This window comes from Panthera onca, chromosome B4 (genome assembly GCF_046562875.1).
Source record: "Panthera onca isolate mPanOnc1 chromosome B4, mPanOnc1 haplotype 2, whole genome shotgun sequence".
NCBI classification, from domain to species: Eukaryota; Metazoa; Chordata; class Mammalia; order Carnivora; family Felidae; genus Panthera; species Panthera onca.
The window spans coordinates 77032509-77050644 of NC_138345.1; the positions used below are offsets into that span (position 1 = coordinate 77032509).

General features: G+C 40.5%; 1 protein-coding gene across 4 annotated transcripts in view; it reads left to right on the forward strand.

The window, feature by feature from the left end:
- DIP2B (DIP2 acetate--CoA ligase B (putative)) overlaps positions 1-18136 on the forward strand; it is a 224407-nt gene that overhangs the window by 188657 nt on the left and 17614 nt on the right. For all 4 annotated transcript variants that reach the window (XM_060657640.3, XM_060657642.3, XM_060657641.3 and 1 more), the window contains 8 exons: positions 795-909; positions 4482-4683; positions 9378-9487; positions 9610-9690; positions 13043-13166; positions 14379-14500; positions 15732-15843; positions 18020-18129. In XM_060657640.3, the coding sequence (XP_060513623.2) occupies positions 795-909; positions 4482-4683; positions 9378-9487; positions 9610-9690; positions 13043-13166; positions 14379-14500; positions 15732-15843; positions 18020-18129 (976 nt within the window). The remainder of the gene's footprint in view (positions 1-794; positions 910-4481; positions 4684-9377; positions 9488-9609; positions 9691-13042; positions 13167-14378; positions 14501-15731; positions 15844-18019; positions 18130-18136) is intronic.

The following is an 18136-nucleotide window of genomic DNA, read 5'->3' on the forward strand; positions in this document are numbered from 1 at the left end:
ACAGAGAGAACATGTGAGATGGTGATAAGGGCCACGTAGAAAGAACACCCTGGGGGGTGGGAGTGCGCTCGCCGGTTTCTCTAGGGTGGTCTGGGAATGCCTCGCTAGTAAGGGGACGTTCGAGCGGAGACCTCACTCAGAACATCCCCCTCCCCTCAGCCTGCCAGGTCCCCCTGCCTGCCCTGGCCTGGCTCTGACCTCTCCCCACCACTCTCTGCTTACCACTCTGCTCCAGGCACACTGGCCTTCTTGCTGTTCCTCAAACCTGCCAAGCTCGTTCCTACCTCAGAACCTTTTCGCTTTCCGTTCCTTCTGCCCGGAAACCTCTTCCTCCAGATCTTCGCATGGCTCGCGTCCTCACTTCACTCAGGTCTCTGCTCCAGTGTCCGCTCCTCAGGGAGGCGCTCCCCAACCACCCCGCCTTCGGGAGCGCAGCCGCCCCGCATACCCCCGCATACCACTCTGCCCCTCGCCCTGCCTTGCCTTTCTTCCTGGTGTAATACGACATGACGTTATTTTTATATTTATTTGTTCTGTCTCTGACGTGCAAGCTCCATGAAGACAGGGACTTTGTCTTGCTTACCACTGCATCCCAACGTTCGTGCCGGTGGTGCTTACTAGTACATGTTTTTTGAGTCCTCATTTTGATGGTGATGACTGTGGCATTTTCTTTTCGAAACCACTCGTTTCTGGGTAGTGTGGTGGGGACAACTCCTCTCTGTAACTCCAACTGAGCAAAGCAAATAGGACTGGTTGTGAAGGGAGTCCTGATGTGTTTGATCTGTCTCTCTTAGAATTGCTGTGTTTTCTGTGTCTGTATTTTATGATGAGCGCATCGTGGTGGTTGCGGAACAAAGACCCGACGCCTCAGAGGAAGACAGTTTCCAGTGGATGAGCCGTGTGCTGCAGGTGAGCGCGCCTGGGGTTATTTGTCGGAGCAGGTTGGCTTTGTTGTCAGAGGTGCTGGCAGCCACTGATGAAGCCTCCTCTTTGTTGGGCCAGTCATGCCACCGTATTTCTTCTTGCCAGTAACTGCTCAGATATTCTGGGTACTATTAGCAAACTAATATAATTGGTACCATTTCTCCCTCCGGACGACATAGGATTTTCCTGCTCAGGTTGCCAAGAACAATTGAATTGACCTGCCTCAGCAAATTCTCTCACTTTTTTTGTTCCTGAGTGTTCACTGCCCGTGAAAGTTTAAACTGACCACGTGTGCAGTACGTCTTTGACAGAAATCAATCCACTTGTCAACAACATGTGTGTGTAACCTGGTGCCTAGTGTGCAGGGATCCCAGCAAACGTAAGATGTCATTCTTGCTCTGAAGGAGCTTGCCTGTGGAGTTAGAGAGCTGGAGAAGGAGAAGATCTGGGCTCCATGTAAGGGATATGTCACTAGTCGTTGGGGGCGGTGGGGGGAGAGTGGTTAGGAGGCGTAGAATGATGAAAAGAGCCTAGTCCTCAGTTTGAAATTACAGCCTTTGAATCACAGCACCTCTCCGTACCAGATATGCACCTTTAAGCAAGTTACTTAACCTCACTGAGTTTATTTCTCAACCCATAAAGTGGGGCTAAAACGATCTTACGGAGCTGTGGGAAGGATTAAATGAGATCATTATTTGAAGTATACTGTGTGCATTCAGTAAATAACGATAGTGATTATTATTAACATCAAAAATAATAATCGTAAGCGTCATCTCCAATAAGGAGTTTAGAGAGACCCACTATTTTCAGTAACATTCCCTTTCATTCCACAGTTATTGTTTGCTGCATCAGCCATGGTCAAAGGCCCGTGAAGGCTGGAACCTCCTCTCCTGATAGTCATGCTAGCACATCAGCATAGTATAGGCCCAGCAAATATTTGTTGGATAAAAGTATGATCCAAAGAAAACATGGACTGTCCTTCACAAAGAAAATTCTATGTTATTTTAAGTGTTCCCAACATCTATAAACTTGTCTACTTGGGGCGTTTGGATGTATTCACTGACAGTTAGTAGTCATGTTGTAGAAATAATGCAAGCCTGAGATGAGTGATAGGGCTAGATAACTTTTAAGATTTCTTTTTATTCTCGAGGTCTGTGGTTCTGAATTATCAGCTGGCAGAGCGTAGGCTGTTTGTAGTGACAAGACAAGAAAGAAAATCTACTGAGGATAGGATGGACAGAAAAGACTATGAAGAGTGGGGTTGGGCTGATCTCTGAAAGATGGCTAAGAATCAGACTTGCAAAGAGAGTGTTTTTCATATCATTCATGTTTTCAAATAAACAAAATGGTTATTTCATTCAGAATAAATTGTGAGGCATAATGGTAGAATGTTGTGATGAATTAGATGTTTTTTCCCTATGATAGGAAATTGCCCAAGGTATTTCTTATTTTTCCCTGGAAAGCAAGTATAGGAATTATATGCAGGAATTATTGCAAAATTACATGCTAAGTTACTAATCCAAATTCTTGTAAAAGTCATTCAGGGTCTGATTTGGTCATGGAATAAAAGGGCATTATTTCCCTAGTCTCCATAGCTTCTCAGCCTAGAGCATTTGGAGCTATACAAGAAAGGTAAGGACGCCATATGTTCTGGGAGATGAGAGAGCCCAGAAGTTAACTCCAGATCTATGTATAATATGAACTAAATACTTAACTCAGCACCTTTTAAAGAAAGTAGTCAATAGATAACTTGCCAGATGGTGTATTTTCAGTGGGGAATCTAGGCTATATGTAATAACATTTGCTAACTCTCTGTATATTCTTGAACCCAGAGACATAGGAACCCTGCCAGACTTTCTGTTTCCCAGTTGTCTCTGTTGATTAGTAGGATAATCTGAGGAATATGATATTCATGTTTATTCCTTTGCCCTATTAAGTTGTTTTAATAAAAGGCCTTGTCTGTCTTTTATGACTGTTGGTCCATTCTTCTGAGGCTGTATCTCATTTTCAGAAAGACTTATGAGTGATACAGTAGAGTTCTCTTGGCTGGTATGTTTGGAACCAGTATTAATAGTTGGTCAGTTTCATTATTATTTTTTTGAGAGGAAGAGCATGTACAAGCATGCACATGCGAGGGGGAGGGGCAGAGGGAGAGGGAGAATCTTAAGCAGGCTCCACGCCCAGTGCGTTTTAAAAGGTGGTTGAAGCAGAGAATCATAAAAATGAGAAATTCTTCAAGTATTAAATTTTAACCCAAAACATACATATCCTCCTTCATTTGATAGACAGTAGCATGAATATGCATACACCAGTTTGCATTCCAGTCAACCTTCTTCCATAAACCACATCACATTGCATGGTTTTGGTTTCTGTTTTCATTTCCTTTAAGTTAGACTAGAATGCAAGTATGTGCAAAGGGACTAGAATACATAATCTTTTAGAATTAACTTGTGTCTATCAACAGTAGTTTTTTAGGAGCTTACCTTCAGTGAGTCTTTCCAAAACAATTCCAGAGTAATTCTCTCTGTCCTTTTATGCTCAGTTTTATCAATTGATATAATAGTTAAATTATGTGAACACAGGAACAAGCACAAACGTAAAAGGTGTAGAAGCAGGCCAGCTGATGCTCAGCGAGGGCACAGGTGCATGGCTGGGAGCGGAAGTGCACTGAGGAGGCCAGTGGCCTCTGGGGTTCAGTGTGTAGTAGCCTCACCCCATTGTTTTGCAAATGGGATTCTGGGTAACTTTGTGAACCACTTAAGCAGGGACCCACTTCCAGTGCTTCTCATGTCCATAATAAAAATACTCTGCCTCTGGGGCGCCTGGGTGGCTCAGTCGGTTAAGCAAGCGTCCGACTTCAGCTCAGGTCATGATCTCACAGTCCGTGAGTTCGAGCCCCATGTTGGGCTCTGTGCTGACAGCTCAGAGCCTGGAGCCTGTTTCAGATTCTGTGTCTCCCTCCCTTTCTGCCCCCTCCCCCGCTCATACTCTGTCTCTGTCTCTCTCAAAAATAAATAAAAACATTTAAAAAAAATTTTAAAAAAATACTCTTCCTCTATTGAACTGAGCTATGTTGTATATTAAAAGAATCAAATCGGGTGCCCGGCTGGCTTAGTCAGAGGAGTGCGCAACTCTTGATCTCAGTGTTGTGAGTTCAAGCCCCATGTTAAGTGCAGAGAGTACTTAAAAATAAACTCTTAAATAACATAACATAACATAACATAACATAACATAACATAACATAACCAACACAAATTTCTAGGTGTTGGACATTATCTAAGAGAGAACATACTGAGGCTTACAAATCAGTATCCACTTCTGTCCATTTAGATCGTACCTTACCCCTCTTCTGTTGATCGCTGCCATTGCTGAAAGAATTAGGTAACTTCAGGTGTATGAGATCTTAATAATCTAGCAGATTCTAGACCTAGAATGGATTCTAGACCCAGAATGGATAGAAAAGGGAAAATCCTAGAGTAGAATAATGGATTATTTTAGGAGGATGTCAAATGTAGTAAAATTAATCTCACTGAATATTTTTCTTTATATCTTTCTAGGCAATCGATAGCATTCATCAAGTGGGGGTTTATTGTCTCGCTCTGGTGCCTGCCAATACATTGCCAAAAACTCCACTGGGAGGGATCCATATATCTCAGACGAAACAGCTCTTTTTGGAGGGATCTCTACATCCTTGCAATATCCTCATGTGCCCACATACATGTGTGACCAATTTGCCAAAACCCCGGCAGAAGCAACCAGGTAATATACTAGCTTTGAAAACATCATATTAAAATTAGAACTTCAAGAAGCTGACTTTTTTCAGCATGATTCTTTCTCTAGATTTGGACTTTACAAAGACTAGTAACACAAGAATAGCATTAGATGACCAAAAGCAGGGAAGATTGAGAACCTGCAGAATAGCCTTCTCTGACTTTATTCCTGGCTTCCTCTTCTGAGCAATTCTTAATAGCGTGCCTCCATGTCCCCTGGATGTATAAAGGGTGGGGTCAAGATGATCAAAATCCCACTGGTGGGACTGGAATAAAACAAGTTCTATAAGAGAAAGTTCTGATAATAATAAGAATAGCTAGTATTTATTGAGTGTTCAGCAAAAGCCAAATACAGATTAAGCATTGGACATACGTGATCCTGAAGTGTTAGCCCCGAGCTGTGGAAAATAAAGTTCAGAAAAGTTAAGAATTGTGCTCAAAGACATGTAGCTAGTTAATGGCAGAGCTGAGATTCACACCAGTTGTGACTCTAAAATCCACACTCTGAATCACTGTTATACTGCCTTTCTGTTGGGAATCACTTACCTAGAGTCTTCCCGTATTCCTTTTAAGCTTTAGGGGTCTGATTTAGGCCTATGATACCTGTAGGGAGCAAGATAACTTCATTTTGAAATTTTGTGGATTGTAAGCACAAGATAAATAATGCATTTTGCATTTGCCATATTCCTGTGAATTCAAGATGCAAGTAAGTATGTGTGAATTGCCATATGGAAAATAATCCATTTCACCTTTCTGCCTACTTTCTGAGGTTAAAGGACTGAGTAGGAGGCTAAAGGAAGGAGTAATTGATTGGTGGTCAGTCATGTTGAAATATCTGTTCACCCAACATGAACTCATTAGGTTTTAATGCTATTTTATTTTAATGGAGAAGTTAATAAAAGGATCCTAGTTTCCTGAATGCCTGAAAACAATCAAGAGCCAAAAAATCTGGCCTTTACAGAACCTGCCACCACCACCACCCACTCACCCACTTGCACGTGCATGCACACATAGACAAACAGAGTGTACATCAGCAGCATGTTGGGCTCCAGATGTGTTGGGGAGAGAGAAGGTAGTGGGGAGTTTAGGAAGGGAAGGGTAAGTGTGGCAATTAATCATATTTCTGTAAGACAGCTTTTGCTGAAAGGTAAACATGATGTACAATAATAAAATACAAGGTAAGCCACTTACTTTCTAGAACATTTTTATTCTAGACGTGATTCTACCATTATTAAAATGTTAACGTACTCTGCTCTACGATGGTTACTTCAGTCGTCCGGTGGCTGAAGATGATGTCCCAGTTGTTTATCTAGATATGATTGTCAGCTCATCAGCTAGCCTTATCTTAGTAACAGTAGGTATGGAGCTAAAGTATATATGGATATTTACCAGTTTCTGCTTGTGGAAATAAGTTTCTGAACGTAACTCAAGAAATGTATAAGAAATGCCTCTATGTTGCCTTCCCAAGCGTCTGGCAGATGCATAGAACACACAGCTCCTCACATCCTGGTTTACTGAAGTCCTACGTTCATTTGTCATAGGAGTAAAAGCCCATTTTTTTAAGTAGTTTTTAATGTGTTAAATATCTTTTTTTAATTGAAATACAATTAACATACAGTGTTATATTAGTTTGAAGTGTACAATATGATGATTCATCAATTCTATACATTACTCAGTGTTTGTAACAATAAGTGTACTCTTAATTGTCAAATCCTGGTTTTTTTTTTTAATTTGTTTAGTGTTTTATTTTTGAGAGAGAGAAAGACCGAGCATGAGCAGGGGACGGGCAGAGAGAGACAGAGACAGAGACAGAATCCAAAACAGGCTCCAGGCTCTGAGCTGTCAACACACAGCCCAGCCTGGTGCTCGAACTCACAAACTACGAAATCATGACCTGAGCTGAAGTCAGACATTTAACCAACTGAGCCACCCAGGTGCCCCTGTCAAATCCCATTTTAAAGAGCATTTAATATAGGATTCTTTTAACAAAAACTTAATGTCATAGTAAATGTTTAAAAGTTGCCACCTAGAGGCACAGTAGGTGCTTAAAACGTTGCTTTTGCTAGCCAGATTTCAATCAACTTTATTAAATGATAAAACCTACATAAAAAATTTATTCCTAAGCCCCCAGAGGCATGGTATCTGCCTGTGTGATGAAAGCATTAGGTTTGGATGGAACAGAACTGTTCCATGTGTCTCCTCATCATGGGCCCAGTAGCTACTGGGCCATATTTTTCTCAAGGCAGATGGCAAAAGCAAGAAGGCAAGCCAAACCATACAAGCATATTTAAAGCTTCTGTTTGTGTCATGTCTCCTAACATGTCATTGTCCAAAACAAGTCAGACCATGTCCAGAGTCAGTGGAGCAGAGAGGTGTACTCCTCTTATGTAATCACAGCAACAACAGGAAGGAAAGGAAGGATTATAAGAAAATAAAACAGTCTGCGACAGCCATCCCAGCATATCACCTCAGGGCCCGGTTGGGCCCCCTGACCTCCTGCCATCATTCTTGCATTCCAACTAAGTGGGGGGAACAAAGGCAAGAAAAATTTAAACATATTTTCTAGAAATTGTACGTATTATTTCCTCATATATTTTGTCTCCCACAAAAGAATGTAGTCTTAATTCCAGGCATTTACTTATCCAGTTTAAAGCTGGGGGGTCTGTTACTAAGAAAGAAGAGGAGAATAGATGTTGGGATCGATGACTAACAGCTTTGCCACAGGAAATATACATAATTTTGTGGAAAAAATCAGAAGGTATATTTACAGGTATAGCAAGGTGTCAGCAATTATCCTTCTAGATGTTATTGCTGTTGGTTATTTTTCACTCTCGGTGATCCTTAGACTTAAGAAATGCACAAGAAGGACCTCAAGAAATTGCTGCTGAATTATTTTTTTGTTTTAAATTACCCTGAAAAATTCACCTTTAAAAAAGGCACACCTTGGGGTGCCTGGGTGGCTCAGTCGGTTAAGGTCTGACTTCAGCTCAGGTAATGATCTACAGTTCGTGAGTTTGAGCCCCACGTCCAACTCTGCTGACAGCTCAGAGCCTGGAGCCTGCTTCAGATTCTGTGTCTCCCTCTTGGCCCCTCCCCAGCTTGCACGCGCACGCTCTCTCTCTCTCTCTCTCTCTCTCTCAAAAATAAATAAACATTAAAAAAAATTTTTTTAAGGCACACCTTTATAACTTTTATAGTCTAATTTCAGGTTTGGGTAGCTAACACAGTCAGATACACTGTGAGTCCTTGTCTATATAAAAGGCTATCTCCAATATGATCTTTCTGTAACTAGTTATACTTCTTCGTAGGAAGGAGTTCTACTGAAAATTGCAGTAGACACTTTGTAGACAAAAATTGTTCCGCAGAGTGTTGGAGTACTTTATGCTTCTTGAGTTTTTAAATTTCATTTGAAAAAAATTTTTAACTTTTCTTTTTGAAATAATTTCCCACTTAAAATTGCCAAACAGTACAGAAAATTCCCTAACATCCTTTATCCAAACTTCCCCAAATATTTATTTAAAGTGTATAAGTTTAGTGATTTTATTCCAGCTGTTCCAATACATTTAGGATCAACAGATCTGGGTAATAAAAGATATTTACTGTGAATTCATATGTAGCATTAGCATTACTCAAAACTTAGCTGGCAATAAGTTTTATTATCTTTTAGCCATCTGCCTAGTTTAATACGATACAGTCTTCAAGTGACCATCAAAAAAGGCATACAGCATCCTAGCACTTTTTTCTTGAAGAGAGGGAGAGTTCTGCCTTTTTATTTGGAAGTGTCAAACCTATGGACAAGTTGAAAGAATACCACAGTGAACACCTATATACTCCCCCTTAGTGTCACCAGTTGTTAACATTGCTTTACTGAACTCCTTGAAAATAAATTGCAGATATCACGACACTACACCCCTAAAAAGTTCAGTAATGTCATCTCCAAAGGAAAAAAAAAAAAACTTCTCCTAAAGTTTTCCTAATCAACCACAATGCCATTATCCTATTAAGATATTTAACCTTAATATAATGCTATCATCTAATGATACACAGTCTGTATCCAGAATTCTTCACTTGTTTATTATAGCAGATTTTTTAAAATTGAGTATCCATTCAAGGTCATGCATTGCATTAGGCTGCCCTTTAACTTAGAAGTTCCTAGCCTTATTGTCTCTTACAGACATAGTTTTTGAAGAATCCAGGCCAGTTGTCTTACAGAATGTCCCACAATCTGGATGTCATTACTCACTCTTAATAAAGCACTTCTGAGATTCCTGAAGAACCCACTTATACGGTCATACTGTGACTGGAGCTGATGAAATTATTTGTCAGTAGGAACCAGTGGAACCAACTGTCACCTGAGAGTAAACTCCCTTATACCCAAGATACAGGAGCCCACCTGCTCCCCTCCAACCTTGCAAATCCCAGTCTCTTCTCTGCTTCTGTTTTTTTCTAACACTTCCTACTACCTGACGTTATTTATCTGTGTATGTATTTATTGGTTGCCTTTCCCCACTAGAATACAAGCTGTCTGTCTTGTTTGCTGCTGTGTTCCCAGTGCCTAGAAGAATGCTCAGTCTATATTGTTGAGTGAATATTTGAAGTAGTTTGGGTCAGTCTGGAAATACTTCGGGAAGATGTAGTTTGAATTACCATCTCCAGAGAGTTGATTTTTGCCTTTTCTTACAGGTGTAGGCCCTGCTTCTGTGATGGTTGGGAATCTGGTTGCTGGAAAACGCATAGCACAAGCTGCAGGAAGGGATCTTGGGCAAATTGAAGAGAATGACTTAGTGAGGAAGGTAAGTGTTCAGATGTGTTGATTTTTATAAACAGATTAAGGACAGGTGGTAGATGGAAGCTGCATTATCCAACTTTCACAGAATTACTGACCCTGATTCTTGTTTCTGTTTTACAACTTCAGCACCAATTTCTGGCCGAGATTTTACAGTGGCGAGCCCAGGCAACCCCTGACCATGTACTCTTCATGCTGTTAAATGCCAAGGTATTAAAAATTCAATTGCATATCTAATCGGATGAAAATTGTGGTAGGATCTTAGGCACTCGTGATCTCTTTCATCAGAAAATTTCTATTGTCAACTCTCAGGAAGGAGTTACTGCTTCCTCCTTGTTTTGACATATGAGGATAAATTGTGCAATCACTTCAAGGTTGAAATGAGACCTCCTGGAGTGTTATTTAATGCTGGCTCTCCTTGTGTTACAGTCAAGTCGCCTTTATTCAGTTCCAATAGGAACAGTTGGGCCAGCAATGCAGCTCCATGGATCTACAGATATATAAGATGCATTATGTCATGCCTTCTTTTACCCAGTTTGACTCTTAATTTTTTGACTTCCCCCAGGAAGAAAATGACTTTAGAGAAACATTTTCTAAAACAAGGTTATGTTTACTATATACTTAAACGATTTATTGCTAACAGATATAAAACAAATTGACAATTATTCAAAAGTACATTTAACTCCTACTTTATAACAGATGGTTCATCAGAATATTATATTTTTTAAGTTATGCATTCTGTGGGAAGATGCTGGTATTTGTTTTATGGCTGAATCAGAGGCTGAAATTACTGTGACCATGGCATATAACATTATGTGCCACCATAGGGGGAAGACTGGAGGGCCTATTGAAATCCCCTGGGGACTTATCTAAAGGGTCCCCTTCTGCCCAGACCCCCCCTAGATTCTGATATATTTTATACAGTTTGTACAGAGATTATGTAGTGATAGGACTTAATGAGGGGAAATATGCTGTGCATCTTAATGAAAAGTCATTAAAAATCGTCAGAACCATTGCTCTCTGGTAGAAAACTTTGGGATTTGCTTGCTGTGCCTCTGTGTGAAGTGGGTTTCCCTCCAATCACATGGATTCATTAGGGTCCTCATTTCAGTAAGAAGATGTCAATCCTGCTTACTTCCCCACTCCACTCCCAAGCTGGGCTACAGTTGAAGCTATAGCCCCATGAAATCTGTACCCCAGGTATTTGTTAGAAAGCATAAGTTTAAATTTGCTTCTTGGTTAGAGAAATGATATATATTTAGTCCATTTATTCCGCATATTCTAATATTTTACCTTGGATTAGCCCAAACCGTCAGAAAGCTTAATAACCGTATCACATTGTTCCCTCATGCCCAGAAAACTGTTTTTATCGAAGGTTTAGTTTGCTGCTGTACCATGGACCAAAAAGAAGAATAATGTAAGATGTAAGAAACGGCCTTAAGAATTTAACCCTGACTTTTGCCAAAGGGATATCCATTTTAGTGTTAAAACCTTAATGTCCAACAATAGGCAACTGACTAAATAAAATATAGCATATAAAATTATGGCATGAAATACTTTGCAGCCATAGAAGAATATTTGATTATGCAGAAAATATTCATGATGTATAAGTAGCAAAAATAGTTTATAAAAAACTTCAGTAAAATAAGTACCTACTGAAGACCCTGTTCTGGGTGCTATATATTTCATAGGTCATTTTGAGGTTGAGGACACTGAGGCCCAGAGACATAAAATAAACTTGCCTGAGGTCACAGTGCTGGTAAGTGGTAGGACTAGGAAATGAGCTCTTCATTTGAACCCAACTGGCTTCTGAGCCCACATCCTTAATTAACCAATGCACCCTATAGCTTCTGGCAGACAGTATAATATGGTAAATTTTTTTGTTAATGTTGCATGTGAATTTACATATAATACCTAACTCATTTTTTAAAAGCCAGGAAAATATACACCAAAATGTTAATAGTGGTTACATCTGACCTATATTTTACTTGTCTATATTTTCCAGATGGTCTATATTGAACATGTACTATTTTATATTAATGAAGTTTTTTTGTTTTTTTTTTTTTTTAGTTTATTTATTTTTGAGAGAAAGAGAGCACAAGCAAGGGAAGGGCAGAGAGAAAGAGGGAGACACAGAATCCAAAGCAGGCTCCAGGCTCCGAGCTGTCAGCACAGAGCCCCACGCGAGGCTCAAACTCACAAGCTGTGAGATCATGACCTGAGCCGAAGTCGAACGCCCAACCACTGAGCCACCCAGGCACCCCTTGTATTACTGAAATTTCAAAGTTATTTTTAAAAGAAATAGCTCAGGAAAACTTGTTTTTCTTGTGAGACTTTTTGAGATATAAAGTTACAATAATTAAGATAGGGTGGTATTGGCACAATAGGCAGAGAATAATTTGGTTTTATGTAGTGAAATTGAAGATAGGCGTACCCAGTGACCCCGCAATTCCATTTCTAGGTCTGCACCCTGCCAAAACTCATATTTATGCCTGAGGAGACATGTATGAGAATGATATTATCCAGCAGCAGCAGCAGAATGAATGAATAAATTGTTATATGTTTATACAGTGGGATACCACGCAGCAACAAAAATGAGTGAACTACACCATTCCCTAGGGCATAGATGACTCTTAAGATAATCTTGAGAGAGAAACAAAACACAAAAGTATATACAGCACAATTACATTTATATAAAATCAAATACTTCATGGGCAGTGACACTATAAAGAGGAGGAAATCAGTGATTAAGATGAAAAAGTCAAACGTAGTGGTTGTATATGGAAGGAAAGAAGGACTAGACCAAGGAGATCCCTGGGGGTGCTTTTGCACTGCTGGCAGTGGTCTTTTTCATGCCATTCTGGTTTTCACAGAGGCTTGCTTTGTAATTTTCCACTAAGCTACACATTCATATTTCACGCACTTTCATATCCGTGTGTTTTATTTTACACACAAAAGGGGTTCCCAAAGCCCAGCTCAGTGAAACTTGAATTGACACTAAGGATTGATGAAGACCTGCAGGAGGAATTATTCTCAGGATCAGGAATAGTTGGCCATCTTCTGATCTCCTCTTTATTATTAGCTAGTGGACTCTGATTCACTGTTCCTGTCTTGTTTACATCTTTGCTGTTAGAAAACTCAGAGCCAAATTTGTGTCATGCACAACAAATGCACATGGCCACGTGGCCAGCAATTACTGTCCTGACCCCACTCCCGCCCTCATTCTGCTTTTATTTCCTTTATTTTCCCTCTACTCTTATTTCCTCCTTTAAATAAAAAATTCCTGTGTATTTTTGAAGCTAGCTTAAACAAAAAACGACTATAAATACGTATGTTTGAATGAGGTTAATGCTGATATTCCCTAAATACCTTCAAGCATTGAAAAAGAAAAAATACCACACGTTCTTTCGTTCAATACCAAGGGAATTTTCACTGGTATGGATAACTTGCTACAGACAACCGACCAAGGCACAAGCCTTTCCGATATAATGTTGAGTTGGCTGTGCTTGTCGCCGTTTTGTTTCCTGAGTTTTGACCCACTTATACTTTCTTCTGTTTAAAGGGAACTACAGTGTGCACAGCCAGTTGCCTTCAGCTTCACAAGCGAGCAGAGAGGATTGCGTCAGTTCTTGGTGATAAGGGGCATCTCAATGCAGGAGACAACGTGGTGTTGCTCTATCCACCAGGTAGGTGTTGGGTTGATAAACTAGACTCGAGGTCCATTACCAGACTACAAAATAGAAGAATTGAGGAAGTCAGGGCCGCCGTCTGTGCCCCTATAGGCTGTGCACTTCCCAGCGCCGGGAGTCCCAGGCACCTAGGCCAACATAAGAACCAAGCCTCGCGCCCTGGAGCTGTGCAGTGCCGTGGGTCTGCTGGGCTGTGTCTGCTGCATTTGCTCTTGTATTTCCACTGTCTAGCCTAGTTCCTGGCACTATGGTAAATATCAAATGAATTAGTGAAGACTTTCTGACTTTTGGAAGCCCTCGAAAGAGGTGCTCTGTTTCTAGGAGTGTTCAGGAATGGAACCATTTCACCCAGTTCCTGAATATTGTGTGTGAACTCTCTTGACTTTGCATTCTTCATATCCCGATTGATGTTCAGTATTCCTCAATTATTGCTGCTTTCATATTCCACGCTCTAATTTAGTGTAATAATGTTCTTACGGTGAGAGGTACTCGAAATTATTTGGTAACAGTCTGGTGTAAATATTCAGAACGTTGGGTGAAATATTTGAGTTGTTTTTTTTTTTCTTCTTCTGTCACCTGCCCCTCTCATACATCTGGCCTTGTCTGGTATTCTGTCCCCCTCAGTTCATTTTGTTCTGAGATTCTTACTCTGCTATTTTATTTACACTGACGCAAAGCTTTCTTAAAAGGTCATCTAGTGAAAGAATCCCTCCTCTGGTGTTCCTGTGAGATTGTCTTCCATCTACCAGTGAATGACATGGTGGTGGACCAGAGCACTTCCAGAGGAGGCCACTCTGCATGTGCTGGTAGTTCAGTCTTCAAATTGAGTCACATTTTGCCTCCCTCAGAGTTGCACTCCCTGTAACTACTCACTCAAAGTAACTACTCACTTAGTAGTTACTTCTCCTAAGTAATATCAAATAGAATGACCTCAAAATATCTTCCTCAGGTGTCTTTCAAGAGTTTTCTTTACTTCTGACTACCTTTCTTCTTAATTATTCTTAGCTTCTCGGTATGTTTGAAATTGTTTTATATGCTTCCTTCTCTACATTCAGTTCCTCCTTGATTTAAAAGATTTCTTCTGTTGTCACGTGAAATCATGATCCAAAGAAGCTATCTGGCACATGATTTAATAAACTGGTTTTGGAAGATCTGCCTTAAATTTAGTTTCTCAGCGATGGTGGGCAGCTAAGTGTCTCTGTCTTGCAGGCATCGAGCTAATAGCTGCGTTCTATGGTTGCCTGTATGCGGGGTGCATACCTGTGACTGTCCGGCCTCCTCACGCTCAGAACCTTACTGCCACGTTGCCCACTGTCCGCATGATTGTTGATGTAAGTACCCAGTGTATTGTGCCTTGTCCTCATCTCATAAAATCAAGAGACAGTAAAGGATCGTTGCTAATTTTCTAGTGTTCTTAAGTGGGAAGTCAAATCTGTCTCCTGAAAATCCCTTCCTTTTCATTTATCTGACCAAAACGACTAGCATTATTTCAGTGAAAGAATGTGGGAAGTGATCATTGGTGCGGTACAGAATTGTGTTGTTATGAACGTTAAGGAGGAAGCTGTTGTTAGTAATTCTCCATAAAACTTGTTTTTTTTCCTCCCTTCTTAAAAAATGTTCCCATTTTTTCTGCACAAGGTAATTTTATATGCCATAAATTTATATGGCTTATTTTTATTTTGGTTAGTTTTATAAATTCACTTGGTATAGTATTAAAAGGTACCCAGATCTTGCCCTGGAGATGACAAGTTTCTAGAGGCTATGAGAATTGAAGGAAGTAACATAAATCTGTATTGCATCATATCGCAATTTGCATTTCAGCAAAGAGACAGAATTCTAATTTGTGTAACATTTGTTTCTCTAAGAACTGCTGCTCTGTCAGCAACTGAAACCTGCAGTATAAAGGCCATGTTCACCATAGATGATTTTATTACAAAATTCACTTCAGCAAAATGCCCTCTTTGCATTCTGCAAAGTAGGCCAGAGCAGCAGGGAGGGCAGTTTCCTTCTGTTGACAATTTAGGGGGAAGTTGGTCGCTTTGCATTTCCGTGTGTAGGTGTGAAGGAGAGCTTTGTTTCTGTGACATCTCCACGTCCCTCAAATTCAGGATATGTTCTAGGTCGGGTAAATTTCACCATTCACCAGACTGCAGCAAACACGAACTCCTACAGAGATGATCCTCTGACTCCTCTCGTTCCCTGAGCCATACAAAATCCACATTTTTACTTTATCATAGTCTTCATGAAATCAATAGATGTTTGGATCCATGCTGAGATTATAACAATGAAATATTTGAGAATCACTGTTGTACACAATAACTTTTGTTGTGAACAAGTCCATCCTTCTGAGACAATTCAGCGTTACACATTTCCAGAAAGACAAACGTAAGGGGAACACCCATCCATTGTACTATTGTGTGTTCTTTGAAAAAAAAATACTGTCCTGTCCAGTATGGTGTGCTTTTTAGTCCAGTGTGAGTTGCTTTTAGCAGCAGCCAGAATCTATGGTGCCACATGGGGGCTAAGCCTCCTGGGTGCTTATTTCTGTCATTTGTTTTCTAGGTCAGCAAAGCAGCCTGCATTCTCACCACGCAGACCTTAATGAGGTTATTGAGGTCCCGAGAGGCAGCAGCAGCTGTGGACGTGAAAACGTGGCCAACCATCATTGACACAGGTGAAAGGGAGATTTCCTCAGAACTGTCAAAGGAGCAAGAACACTCACTCCCTGAAATTTCCCAGATTCTCATGCCAAAGATGTTTACACAACTCTTAGGTTGCAACACGTTCCACCTGCTAAGACAGGGCAAAACTTCATGTCCAGTTCACTTGCATTCCCAAAGGCCTGGATGCCACAACAACCAGACTCAAAGATGCAGATCACAATATGCTAAGAGCTCTTGACACAGAAAGTGTCTCGCTCTTACTCTTGACATCCTCAAACAGTGGTTAGGTTTTTATGCAGAATATAACTCTGTACACATGTAAGGCCATATAAAGTCTTGAGACGATCTGATCCTTGCCTTCCAGGTGTGACACAGTTAAAACAGCATTGGACTAGGAGTCAGAAGGCCTGGTTCTAGTTCGAGCCTCAGTACTTATTTTCTGTATAACCTTGTCTGAGATTACCCTTTCCTAAAATGCCACCTACCCTTACCTGACTCACATATTTGTTGAGAATATCCAGTGCAACATAACATGAAAGTGCTTTAAAAACCATGAAGTGCATGAATTTTAGATGGCATTCGTGCTAAAAAAGCGGGTGGGGATAAGACATGGCGATATCTGGAGAATGATGGTAGAGGGAAGAGGAGAGTGCGCTCTGGAGTCGAGTGGGCGATATTTAAATCCTGATACTCTGTGCGTATCCCCACTAACTTGGGCAAAACTGTCTGTCAGGTGGGAGTCGTGATAACCACTTCATGGAGTTGTAGATATTAAATGACATAACTTACGTAAAGCACCTTGCACATAATCATAATAACATTTTTTATTGAGCCCTGGATGTGTCAGTCATCTAACATACATTACCTTGTTTTATCCTTACACCAACCCTGTTAGATAGGTGTGAGTTTCATTTATTTCACAGATAGGAAAACTGAGGTATAGGGAGGTTAAATAAGGAGCGGAACTAAAACTCAAACCCCGTCTATTTGGCTCCATTCCCAGCCTCTTACCCAGAAGTCTCCTCTCTACCTGTTTTTGGTACGTACCACATGGTATCCATCTCAGGAACATTATGTGGGTTTAAATGCAGGAATGGCATGTATTTGTGGTTATTGTGTGCCAGGTGCTGACCTAGAGTTTTTTGCATTTGTTACTTAAGGACATAAGCACAGTTGTATACAATATATAACACAAATGGCCTGTGCTGATGTTCATGATGCAGAAAGATCTCCTATGGTTATTGGACTCAGTCACATTTTAGGAAGACTTGAGCTGTGGGCTGATACAGACAACAGGAAGGTTTCTTTAGGAACGTGAGTGACCTTACCCTATACAAAAGTGGGCCGAAGGTGATAGATAAAGTCTTTGGTTTGACTAGAGATGGGTGTCCAACGATACAGAGATTTAAAAGTCAGAGTCAATTGTTTCTTGATCCAGAAAGCCACAGGAACCATTAAAGAGGTATGGTTGGGGCCAGAGACATCCTTGACATCCTTGGTTTTGACACGCTGTACAAAGCAAATTTGCGAGGAAGGGAGAGGTATATAAATGAATGAGCAAAGGAAGATAATTCCCTAATTCTAGGTTACCCTTAAAAATCTACCATGTTAACTTGGGGAAAAAAACCACAACTTTTAAAGCAGTCCGTGATTAATGTAGCATGTACTAATCTGTAAATAATGAACTTTAAATTGGAAACAGCATGATTAACAACTAAGGCTTTTAAAGCTTTTTGAGTTGTTTTAGAAGTACTTTATGTGAATTTACTTCCTAACAGTTGCTATGAGGGTAGGTATCATTCCCATTTTAGAGATAAGGAAACAGACACAAAGAGGTTAAATAACTCCAAGGTCACATTGGTGGTAAATGGCAGAGCTGGGATTTGAACACCAGTGACCTGCTTTCTTGGTTCGTGTATTCTACCGCCGTGTTACATTACTCCTCACTTGCCTTCTAGTAAATACATTTACCTGATGTCGATTTGCTTGTTTATATTACCTACTGGTGTCCTCAACCTCAACCCACCTCTAGGAGTGACATACATGAACTGTTCAGTTAAATACGAGAAGCCAAAGCCTTAGCAGATCCCAGAAGCTGTATTTGTCCGTAGCAGAGCAATTGAAGAGCAATGATACTCACTTTCCAGTGGGTCTGATTGACATCAGTTTTTTTTCTTTTCATTGCAGATGACTTACCCAGGAAAAGGTTACCTCAGCTGTATAAACCACCCACTCCTGAGATGTTGGCATATCTTGATTTTAGTGTGTCCACAACCGGCATGCTTACAGGAGTGAAGGTAAAGT